This window comes from Apis florea, unplaced genomic scaffold (assembly GCF_048593485.1).
Source record: "Apis florea isolate Af1SG1 unplaced genomic scaffold, ASM4859348v1 contig_2411_pilon, whole genome shotgun sequence".
Taxonomy (NCBI): domain Eukaryota; kingdom Metazoa; phylum Arthropoda; class Insecta; order Hymenoptera; family Apidae; genus Apis; species Apis florea.
In genome coordinates, this window is record NW_028256580.1 from 1,160,407 (window position 1) to 1,173,699 (window position 13,293).

The window sequence follows — 13,293 nt, forward strand, 5'->3', positions numbered from 1 at the left end:
CTCTTTAAATATTTTGAAATATGTGATATTAGAAATTAATGAATTGAATTTTAATTGCATACATCTTCTCATATACTTTGAATCTTTACAGATTCATATTATATTTTGATAAACATATTTTAACTTGATGTAATAATTAGAAAATTTTATTATTTTTTCAATTTGATTTATCGATATTTACATTGTTTTAAGTAATTATATCGAAAAGAATGCGGAGGGAAGGGGAAAAGATACGATATGCGAGAAAATGGAGAAGAATGTATACATGCAAGTAAATTTACAGGTAAGAGAAGGGAGAGGATGAGGCACACGAGTCAGCAACTTTATAACAGACTTTACAGGTTAGGTAACGTGTATCCATGATGGTTTTTTTTTCTTTACAGAGAAAGTTAGCTTAGGTGCACTTAGAGCGTAAAACCGTGTTTCTGTATACCATTAGTCTTCTTCATTTTCTATAAAAACTTAATTAAATAATCTCGAGGTAATTATTAAATATTACTTATATTTAATTCTCGTATTCATATTAGAAATCTATGCTATTAGAAATCGTCAAGGAATTTTTTTTATTGTAAAAAATCGTGAAAATAATTTTTTAATTTTATAAGGTAAATAATAAAAAATTCAATTGATTTTGTTATAATAAGTGTTTTTTTAATTATTGTTTAGTAATAATAATTAATAACAAAATCGTTATTAATAAGTGTCACGCAATACAAAATGTACAATTTTTCAACGATCAAGATTCTTCTGGAAATTCCTCTGTCGACAATATAACGGCCATCTTATTAATCCACGAAAGTGTCAGAGGGGCCATCTATTGGTTAGTTGAACAAGTAATTTTCGGAATTATTTCTGTGAACGCATGATTCAAGTAGTCGGTTGCGGAAATCATTTGAAAACAGATTCATCGTTCTATTAAAAAGATTATTAAGTGGAAAATCACAAATATTTTGTAGAAAAGTACAGTATCCAGTACCGTTAATTAATGAAATAAATACATTAGTATTAATTATTAAGTACATCTGTTTTAAAATGTAATTTTAATTATATTTCTTTTATATACAATATCTTTGTATGATTGTATATATTATTTCAATGAATAAGGAAATTAAAATCAATTATATGTTTTTTATTAATTTTATTATTGCAAAATTGATCTACAATTTTTTTCATATTTTGTTTTGATCACTTCAATTTTTAAAATAGAAAAGAATATATAAAATAGTTTTAAAAAATCAAATACTTAAGTATTTACATCTACATTACATTATGAAATTTTCTTGAATCTTTATATTATTTTTACTCAAATGTTGAAAATTCATTCATATTCAAAAAATTCCAATTATTTGCGTTTAAAGAAACTTCTTACTTTGATATATATAAAAAATATACGCTCTATAAATAGTATATTACGCATTCTTAATCACTTACGCATGCTTGAAGTTTATAGGATCGTTGACATCTTGTGAACTTTTATACAAATTCAATTTAAATTTAGATATACGAAATAATTAAATAAATAATTATTTCTGATATTCTTTTCATCAACAAAATGTCATTAGAACACCTGACAACTAAGTACACTCTCAAGAAAACATGCATATAAATTTACTGAATCTTTTTCGCAATTATGTATTGGATAGATTTAAATGTTACGAAGCGATTAAGTTACTCTTTTTTTTTTTTTACGACATCTTATAAAAATATAACAACGATCACGAAGATTTATTTAAAACTTTGCTTAAACTGCTGTTTAATATGTGTCATTTTTACGACAACCATGCAATTCGAATAAAGTATATTAAAATATCATCGATGAGAAATTTGCGAGCAAATTACATATTCGTATCAAATAATTTTGCGATCGATATCACGATCCAATGACTACTTTATTTCTTATTATAAATGTCGCTTCAATTACAAGTAATAGAATTACAAAGATATTGCTCTTATTCTGTGTTGGATATATTATCACTTAGTAAACGCATTCTTATTCTCGTCAATTCCTATAGTTAGGTCGAACATCCGAGATTCGTGATTAAATATACTTCAAAGTCATCAAATAGGAAAATAAAATTTTCATAATTGATTTAATTATGAGATTATTATAAGTAAATTATTGAATCTTTTCAAATGAAAATTATTTATTTCCAAACGTGATCGTATTTGAACGAATTTGAATTAATGTTCGCGTTACATAATAAGAAAAAGAATTTTTAACCTTTGTTTTTTATTTCGTTCGCAATGGTTCTCACTTTCGATGAATTCGAGATACAAATAAATTGAAAAAAGATAACCGACATTTTAAAATGATACTTTCCTCGATAACGAACACTTAAAAAATTTTTTTAAATAAGACAAACAAAATAAAACATAACCTTGTTGTAAATATGAAATTGTTCCTCTCCTTGAACTTTGTTTCTCGATTAAGGATTTCTTGAATAGAAATTCGTTGTTGTGCTTCCTTCGTGACATGATAAAAGTCGATGCAATCAGATTACTATATAGCGAAAACGAACACTAAAAGAATTTGGCCAATTATTGGTATGGAATATGCATTGTGTAAACATGTAAATACATATGTACTACTTGCGTACCGCTAGACCACCTCTATGGTTTTCTTTTTTACCGTCTCTCGGTAAACCGTTATGTCTGCATTTCTTTTCCTTGTCTAGAACATTTAACATTATTCTTCTTCTAGAAAAAAAATTGATTTTGCTATCTTTTGAATGTTTATTCGCATGCTTATTTCTTTAAAATGAAATATTTTACACTCTTTATTGAAAAATTTAATTTAATTTAATTTATTAAATATTTGTAATATAAAATTTCAAAAATAAATAATAATTTTTTTCTTCTATTCTCTGTTTCAGACGCTAAAATGAGATTGGAAGAAGATCTTGTGATTCGTAGGAGCAGACCAACGATGATTTCTGCGAAATACCGTGCGAGAGAAGAACGTCGTCGTCTGCTAAAGATTTCAGCCGGCAAGTTGAGAAGAATCGAAGACCCGGAGGCCAGTCTATGCAGATCGGTTCTTATAAATAATGCTGTCAGGCGACTGCAACGTGAGAACCGAGACGAAAAGACGAGAAATTACGGACTTCCGGTTGTTACATATCTAAACGACTCCACCAAAGAGAATAACGTTTCTAGCAACCTTATTGTCGGAATAACGGACGACGAAACGTCTTCAAGAAAAAGGTAAGGAAAAATGTTTAGGCGAAAGTGTCACAATTTTTTAATCACATTTAATTTTAATGATCTTTGTTAAATTGATTTAAATTATAATTACATATATTTTTTCGTACATAACCTATACACACAATCGCATTTTTCGAGAATTGAATATCGAAAGGGTCGAAAAATGTTCAAAATGTTCAACTCGTAATCAAACATCTGCGTTTTAGCAAAAGAAGAATGGCAGATCTCGTTCACCGTCTAGAGATTCATTTTACATAATATATAAGTTGCGCAACTAGTGGCAAGTCGCATGTAAATTGCGTAATGTCTTCGGGAACAAAATTGTTTCTATTCCCGCATAATTTATTCATAATTTAACAAAATAATCCAAATAACGTCAAAAACTTCATCAAAAATAAATAAATAAATATATATATATATATATATTATTTTCGTAGATTAAGCGATGATACGAGGAATGACGGAATCAGTCCTAAACGTCAAAGGCATGACGATCTCGATCTACAGGATGATGTATTTAGCGACTTCTATATTCTGCCTCCCACTCCTCGATTACTCTCACACATCGACGAGATTCAGGAACCTGAATCCCCTCATCACCATCACTTGGTGTATCCTGAGGATCGCTTAGGTTCCGTGGACGTCCGATCGACAACGACGATCATTAGCACCAGTACCGCGAACACGACCACCAGCAACAGTACAAGCACGTCCACAAATAGTTGTTGTAATTCTATCATGTTTTCTACCGAGCTAGATGGCGCCAGCAGTCAACTAACCAGCGTTATTAGATCCAGTGATGTAGGCATGATGGAGGCCTCGGATGTAGTTGATCCAGACAGAATCTGCGATTTTGCGAGATTCGCAGATTCAACAAAAACTTTAGAGGAACGTTTAGTGGAATTACAATCGCTGGATGAACATTTTGATTTGGCAAAATTTGAAAGAAATAATAATCAGAGTTGCGGCAGGGCATTCCACGACATCCAAACTTTTCACAGTCTAGTACCCGGATTGGAAACCTAGAAGGGAGCCTTGTGCCTGGAGCACCCTCCTCTCGTCACGTCTGGTGCGATAAAGAAACAAAACCATGACCATAACGACAACGACGATGCGGATAAACGGCTTCGCGGCACATATGAGGAACCACGGCAAGGATGAACCTGGACTTGGAAGATGGACACTTTGTCTGGAACTACAGCGCGTCCTATGTCACTTTGGCTTGATGGAATATGAGCATCGTCGACTCGATTGGACGACTTGTTAAAAGGATCTATCTATAGTATATGAGGAGATACAAAGAGCTTTCAATACCAAGATCCATTAACTTATGATTCATTTTTGTCATTGAATTTTTTTTTTTTTTTTGGTCGTTCAACCGTTTCAACGAATTCTTGATTCAGAACAGAATGAAGGGAGGAGGACAAGGATAAATAAGAAATTTTTTGAAATATATATATATATATATGATGCGTTTTCAACAATGCAGAAATCCACGAATGGTTATTTGACTGGATTTACAGAGTATTTTCCATGTGTACGTAACTAATAATAGATTGGTATCACAAAACCGTGTTCATATGAATATCGATACCAAAATGTTCTGATACGCATTACGTATATATAATTTGTATATACTCGAATATGTTTTTAAAAGCACATTAAGGATTATAATATAAGAGAATTTGTAGTGAACATTTTTGGGGGAAAAACAAAAAAAAAAAAAAACATTGCCAAACAATGAAAAGATGCTAAAAATGAGACGCATATGTCTTTTGTATATATATATATATACAATTTATATATATATATATAAATGCCTTTAGAATAGTTGTAAATTGAAATCGAATGAATTTCACTATCGCACGATTTTGCTACAATGGGCCTTCGATTTTTATTAGCAATATTGTCGTTCGTTTTTTTTTTTTAAATCTTTTTCGTGGTTTCCCTCGGTAATTTTAGAGAAACAGAAGAAAAAAACACACAGATTTTAGGATTTCAAAAATTGTGATTTTTTTTTTTCTCTTTTCAAATAAATCATAAATAATACTGAATGTAATACTGTATGGTGGAAAATCGATACGATTATAATTATAAAAAATATATGTATCTATTAAAATATTTTTTTCATCCATTTCGTGATGATCTTGTTCCGTGTGGTAATCATTGTAAGTTTGTATGTTGTTTGGCATCTTTTTATTATTATTTTTTTTAAATTAACATATTTTTTTTTTTTTTATTACTAATGAAAAAATTCATTAGTTTACGTTGATTTTTGTAAAAATTCTATTGAAATACGCGAGTGTACGTGTACATGCTCCTTTGTATATAAATTTTATTCGACTTTTTTGTTTTCTTGGTAGGAAAAATATTAAAAAAAACTCGCAAATCAATCTCGAATATTAAACGTATTAATATTGTAGATAATGAAATTCATAACGGATGTTATAAGATACGTGAATGCTCTTGAGATTAATTTGCTGAATTTACCGATTCTTTTTCTTAATTATTTAAGGAATGATGCAGCTATTTTTTTTTTTTTTTTTTTTTTTTTTTTTTTTATAAATCAACACAGTCCACGATATTTAAATTTTATTGAATAAAAAATATTATTTGTAGGTTGATTTAATAAAACACGAATAACGTTGACTATATCACAAAAGTGCTAAAAAGAAAAAAAAGGAATTGGACGATCAATATCATGCGCGTAATCATTTTTCTAAGTTTTTTATTTAAATCGACCACTTTTATACTTGTATACGATATAAATTCAATGAATCATTCACAGAATCATCCATATGGTTTTTTTGTATGGAACAGACACTTTTGGATCTCCTTTTAGAACGCTGCATAATAATTGGCGTTGTAATTTGGAGGGTGACCGCGAAATTACTTACATGTATATTACGTAATCAATGATCGAAGCATTGTAAATGTTTGTACCAATTTCTAAACACAGCAAAAAAGGAAAAAAAAAAAAAATATAGAACAAACGTGGAAATGATATACAAAGAGAAATTCAATCATCCTTTCAAACGTGTAAACCGTCTTTCGAGGGTAAACACTAGACGTATCATATTATCAAAACAAAGTTGAACTTGATTCGTGGTTCAACGCATCCATACACTGTATATAGCCACATATTAGTATCCTTAAATAAAAACTATGTATAAAATTTCATACGTTGTTTAGGTTTTTAGTAATAGTTATTCAAAATCAGTTACATTAATTATATAAATAAATTGCAAATAAATTGCAAAAATATATTTCTTGTATTGGATTCTTTCCTTTCGCCTTCTCCTTTCAAATTCCTTACGTGCGATGATCGTTGATCAGTTTGAAAGGTTAGGTTAGTTTTTTGCAATACGAGGAAATTAATCACAATGACAGAGATAATGCGTTTCTTTTCTTTTTTTCATATGTTTTTTTTTTTTTTTTTTTTTTTTTTTATTGAGAGTTGCGAATATATATACAAAGGATGGCGAACTAATAATAACTATTACATTAGAACCAAATAAACGAAGGTTATCATGATAGTATTAACGCGTGTTAATATTCGTTTAGATAACATAATGCTCGTAATGGTATGTGTATCGAATTTTTAAAAGATGTCATATGCCAAAGCGTTATTTATTTATTCTTATCTTTCTTCTTTTTATATATATATATATATATGTATATGTATATATGTATAATTGCTTTGCGCCATATCGACACGAGTTCGAGACTTTCAATTCTCGATAAAAAAGAGCTCAAGATCGAAGATCAAATATATAAGTATCGAAAATCGCTGCATTGAAAAATAAAAGATTTATCGATTACCTTCTTAATCAGGTGGATTTTTCTTCTTTTTTTTTTTTTTTTTTTTTTTTTTTTTAATGATAAAATTATTATTTTAGAAAATAAGTAACCACCATTTATTCAAAATTTTTTTCCAATTTTCTTTCTTAAATGAATATTAACGCATTATCGAGCAATAAATGAAGTTATAGTTTCACAAATTACGAATCGAGAGTTATTTACCGCTTTTCGCGATAAATTGTAAGTATGAAAAGTGAAAAATTTCTATTTCTCTACCGTTTAAGAATCGCACCCGTTTCTCCATTATCTTGTAAATTTGTGCGTTTCTTTTTTAAATTCGCGACAATCCGAATCCGTCTATTCGGAATAGAGCTAAGATTTAAATGGATGCAATTATTATTCAAGGCAGATATAAAATTGTGTAAAAAAATGTGAACACGTTTTACCATTCGTCGATCATTCGACTTTCGACAATATCGATTCGCAATCGTGAAACATTTCGTTCGAAATGATTTTGAAACGATTTCTAAAATTTTCTTTTCTTTTTTGTTTTCATTTCAATCGTATTATAATATTAACGGAATTATCAAATACACCTTTTGAAAAGGAAATGAAAATAAAGTTTTAATAGAACAGATCGAGTCGTATAAAGATCGATATTGCGGATACGACGACATTGTACGAAAGCGCAATGGAACAGCGCAGAACGACATACCGCATTTAATTGGCGCTTTGAAAAAAATCATTGAAATTCGATCTTTTAATTCGCAAGAAACGTCGCGATAAAACCTAATGTATACTTTTTCTTTTTTATTGCTTTTTTCCCCACTTCCATCGTTATAATAACATCCTCGACTCTTCATTTCATATAACAAAATATCTTTTCCTAAATATAAATCGATCGACCATTGATCGGCACATTTCAATCTCTATCAATCGCTTCTCCGATCTCCATTCGCTTGCTACTCGTTTCAAAAAAATATTTCATCGCCGCAGAAACACCGTCGAATGATTTTTTTCTCTAATTTTTTAATAATTTTTATGCAAAAAAAAAAAAAGAAACAATATAAACATCAATACGATTAAAGATTAAATCGAATAATATAAGAAATAATATAATATTCATATTTACAAAAATTTGTCGATTTTCACGACAGTAAAAACTCTTTATTGCATTTCCCTTACGTACATGCCAGAGACATGCGCAACCACATCTACTGTCAGTAGAAACGCTATTATACTTCGTCCGACATTAATCCTTGGACATCGATGCTTCACAAATGTTTACATTGTAATGACTTACTGGCTCTTCCGTGAAATTTTTTGTAACATTAGAACATATAATCTACACATATAGAGATCTAAAATACTAAAAAAAAAAAAAAAAAAAAAAAAAATCAGTTCGATAATATTTTTTCTTTAACCTAAAAATCATTCGACGATTTTCAACTGTTCCTCAACTGTTCCTTACTGATAATTACACTTCTCATTTCATCATAAAAATAGAATTCTTAAAACTTAAACTCAGTTTACTCTCTCGCTTCTTACATTCTCTCCTTCCTTCTCCCGCTTTCGTTCCTCTCTCTCTCTCTCTCTCTTACTTTCCCTACTTCTCTTTCTCTCCTACTTTCACATCCCTATTGCGTATCATCGTGCTATACATATACCAAGTAATAATATAATCATTTGCTGAGAAGTATGCAGTTAGTGTTGACAAATTTAAATATATTGTCGTTTTCATCATCGATATATCGATCTTTTTTGGTCGGGTTTTTTTTTTTGAGGAAAATAAAAAAAAAAAATATATATATATATATGTGTGTGTATGTATATATATTACATTCGCTTAAATAATTCGTCATTGTCGCTAAAAACGTTGCATGTACCAAGGTCGATTTTCATTGCTACGATATAAATATTTTTACAATTTAACAATTCATTGACACAATATAGGCATACAAACGTAGAAGAGCGCGGACGATTAATAATTGAAAAGATTAGAAGGTAATTAATTTAAATGATCATGATATATCACCTCGATACATTCGTTATAACAATTATTATTAACGTAAAAATGGCGTAGCTGTGATAATTAACATTCACGAAAACTCACTGAAAAAAGAAAGATATATTTTAAATGGGAAAGTGCAATAGATACACAGACTCTTACAATAAACCTTAATATTTCGTTAAGCATAATTATTATTACTTTAAGAAAAGAGAAGGAAAAGAAAGTGTTTAGATAAACGCAATTAAAAAAAAAAAAATGATGCATTCAAACGAAGGAACGCTCTCATCAAATTATCGAATAAATCGCGTACATAAAGCATACGTAACAAAGAGGGGACAATGTAACAATTATTTTACAATAACAATTGTGCTCCTTCACCTCGATTGCATCAACGAAAATGAAATCAAAAGATTGAGATTTCATTAATGACAGACAACTGTCCTATGAAAGACAATAAATAAGGGCTAGACATTAGATTACATTAGATATCGATTATCGAATAAAATCACTACTCTATGCATACAAGTTTTATCAACGTATTTGTTCCGCTTGTTAATAATTATTTTTCCTTCTTCCCATTCTTCTTCGCTTTCGACACCATAATAAAATTAACTTAACTTAATGAGAACAAAAAGATAGAAAAAGAAGAAAGAAAGAAAGAAAGAAAGAAAAAGAGAACTAGCAATAGTTTCGTCCTGTAATAATTGGTTATATAAGATTTGGAAATATAATTGCGACACGCACTGCACACAGCTCAGTAAATTACTTATCTCGCAATTCTAAACGCCATCGCCTGTCGATAACAATAATTACATTGATCATCGATATTTATCGATCGGTGATTTTACTTCTTTAGTTCGATATACATATATTTATATTTATATTCATATTTATAATATATATATATATAGATATATCAAAAATATCCTTAATAAAATAGAGCATTTTAATATGTATAACGTACCATCAAGTACTTTTTTTTTTTTTTGTATCATAATTTTATCCATTTTATATATATAGCATATAGCATATATATATATATATATATTTATTTATTTATTTATTTATAACGTATTAGTATTATATATATTTAATATACATATAATACCCCACGCTACTATATTCTTTCCTATTCGCGCACGTGCAATGTACAAATATGCTGTTCATACATGTGCTGCGTGCGCCTATGTGTATACTTCTTTTTTACGTGTCGCCACGTGAACTTTTTTTCCAGATTAGATTACGCATACCTTGAGTTCTGGCCTTCTACCGTTATTTCGCATAACGGTTACGTCGCTTCAACCGTTTTCCCACTTTTTAGTAGCTTGCCTTTATTCTACGCCAATTATACATATTTAATTATACATATTTAAAAGTTTTTAAAAACAATTATAAAATCATGTTGCAATTGCTACCTGTTGTATCAAAATCTATTGAAGAATTAAGCTATAATATTAACTTTAGTAGTAGGAAATTATTATATTAACGGTATTCACTGTACGTCTAAAGATATTATAATATATTACAAAGATTTTTGTAAAATGGTAATGTAATATATTATAATATATTAATTTAAAAAGTGTTCTAGATTCTTGATATCGATCAATACTGATTTTTTTTTTTTTTTCGTTTTATCAATAATTATTAATATATAAAATTTGTTGTTTAACAATGATTCGATACACTGAAACGAATGAAGCCGACAGAACACTCGAAAGACATTCACTCATTCGCGTAATACAAAAACTATCGATCCGTCGTTCATTTTCGATCTAGTTAATCGTTCTAGTTCGTACACAGCCAAAATTCGAAATTTCAAGTTATAAAACGATTGTACATAGGTATTTGAACCGATTTCCATTTCCCATATGAACAATTTTGGTGAATGCATTAACTAGTGCACAGGTTATGCGATAATTAAAAACATATAAATAATAAGCGAAATGAAATTACTTAAATAACAAATAAGACACGAAAAAAATTTAGAGTATTTTATTGGTTAGCAAATGATATATAATGGAGGAGAGAGAGAGAAAAAAAAAAAAAAAAAAAAAATGTACTTTCTTCTTCAATTTTATGCAGATATATTTAAAATTTAATAGATTTAAATATTTGTCTTTCTTATCGATATTAATCGATTATAAAATAGACTTATTCTCGGATTGCGTAATTTTAAATCTTTTTCATCATGGCAGAATTGTACTATTAAAAAAATAACACTTTTTATTCTCGGTTAATCTTTTATCTGTTTTTCGAACAAAACTTTTCTTTGTAGTAGAAATTCGAATTTAATTTTAATTTTTTTTTTTTTTTTTTTTTTTATAATTTTTTCCAATATTATCTTTTCAAGATATAACCTTGAAAAAAAAAAAAAAAAAAAGAGATGAATTGAACGCACGCGATTTGTACATTTGAAGGATAAAAATCTTCTATTTCAACGATCGAACGATTTGCTCTTTTTTTCACGTGGCGACTTTGCATAAAAAAAAAAAAAAAAAAAAAAAGAAAAAAGAAAAAAAATGATGAAAAAGAAGAAAACGGAGTCATTTTCTTTATTTCTCTCACTTTTCAGACTTGCACTCATTCATTCATCAGCCTTTCCCTCTTCCTTTGTTTTTCATCAAAATAATTTCAAAACCTTAAACCATTTTCAAATAATCGTATTACACGATTAATAAAGGAATTTCGCACGACGAATAAATTCATCACATCATATAATAGCAATTGAATAAAGTAATAATAATTAATGATATAATAATAATAATAATAATAATAATAATAATAATAATAATAATAATAATAATAATAATAATAATAATAGTAATAATAATTAATAAAAATAATAATTGATTACGAACTAGAAATTATCAGTTATGTACAATGCAATATAATAATATTATATTAAACATAATAATATAATAAATAAGCTCGAGGCGTATAAGTTTACACTTACTTTATAGAAGTGTATTTTTACCAATACACACAATAATGCTTAGTTTTTTCACTTCACAATCGCCCCTGGTTAGTAAAAATTAATTACAAGTCATCATTATACTCCTTTTCAGTGAGCAGGCCAAAATATATATGTATATATATATATATATATATACTATATGTATATATATATATATATATACTTTTCTCTTTCCAAATGTACAATTAAATCCCGTAGAGCGTATATTCTTTCTCGTTATTACTTACGGTAAAAAAAATTCATGCTCCTATTATTCTGCCTCTCTTTCCCAATATAATTCCACAATATTTTTTATTTTTTGCAGGTAGACAAAAATATAATTCGACGCATGGGATAAATCGTAATGAAACCTAAACCAATATATATAGCGCCACTTTGTGTCCGATATAAGCATATACACATGACATCTCTCGACACGATTTGAATTGCGTTTACTTCGGGATGTGCGGAAAAAGGAACGAACTACCGATTTAAAATTGTTCTTCGAAGAATTATCGATCTTTACGGGACCTTAAACTGCAGATCTCGAAGAACGTGAATAATATAGATATGTCTCTAGCAGTGAAGTTGTTTTTTTTTTATCTAAACAACAGCAAGGCAAATCGACAGTTTTTTTTTTTTTTTTTTCGTTTTATTTGTCGGGAATATATTTTCGAACGTTTCCCGTGAAAAATTCGAGGAAGGATAGTATTTCTTCCATCGAATAAATTTTTTTTTTCCATTTTCAAATTAAAATATATAAACGAAGATAAAAAAAAGGGGGTAAAATTGAAACTAATTGATGTATAAATTTTCAATATACACATACACATATATATATATGTATGTATACCCCCTTCTTTTTCATACGAATCATTATCATTTATCTTTTTTTTTTTTTATTTATTTTCCTTTGTTCATGTACGTATATCTATATATGTATATATTTAATGTATAGTATCTGTTTCAAGTCCATCCATACTATATTTTGTCATTTTAAAAATCAATGACTTCGTCTGTATCATTTTTTCTTTTTCTTTCTTTCTTTCTTTCTTTTTTTTTTTTTTTTTTTTTTTTTTTAGGCACTTTTCCTTGGAAACAGATTTTTACCATGTTTTGCCATATTTTTTTCCATCGATATACTTTGGTTGTTAATGTACAACATTGTTAATGATTGTTATTCAGTTCTTTATATTTTTGTTCCTTTGTTGCAACGTTTTTTAACAAAACATTCCCATAATACACTATCACAACGTGTACGCATGCGCGCATGTGATTATCACGATGCGTACGTTTATTTACCATATCATCGTAAAACCATATA

General features: G+C 28.4%; 1 protein-coding gene across 6 annotated transcripts in view; it reads left to right on the top strand.

The window, feature by feature from the left end:
* LOC100868446 (uncharacterized) overlaps nt 1-6,470 on the top strand; it is a 57,145-nt gene extending 50,675 nt beyond the window's left edge. For all 6 annotated transcript variants that reach the window (XM_031915243.2, XM_086905498.1, XM_012483915.3 and 3 more), the window contains 2 exons: nt 2,874-3,204; nt 3,642-6,470. In XM_031915243.2, the coding sequence (XP_031771103.1) occupies nt 2,874-3,204; nt 3,642-4,230 (920 nt within the window). In that variant the 3' untranslated portion in view covers nt 4,231-6,470. The remainder of the gene's footprint in view (nt 1-2,873; nt 3,205-3,641) is intronic.
* The last annotated feature ends 6,823 nt before the right edge of the window (nt 6,471-13,293 follow it).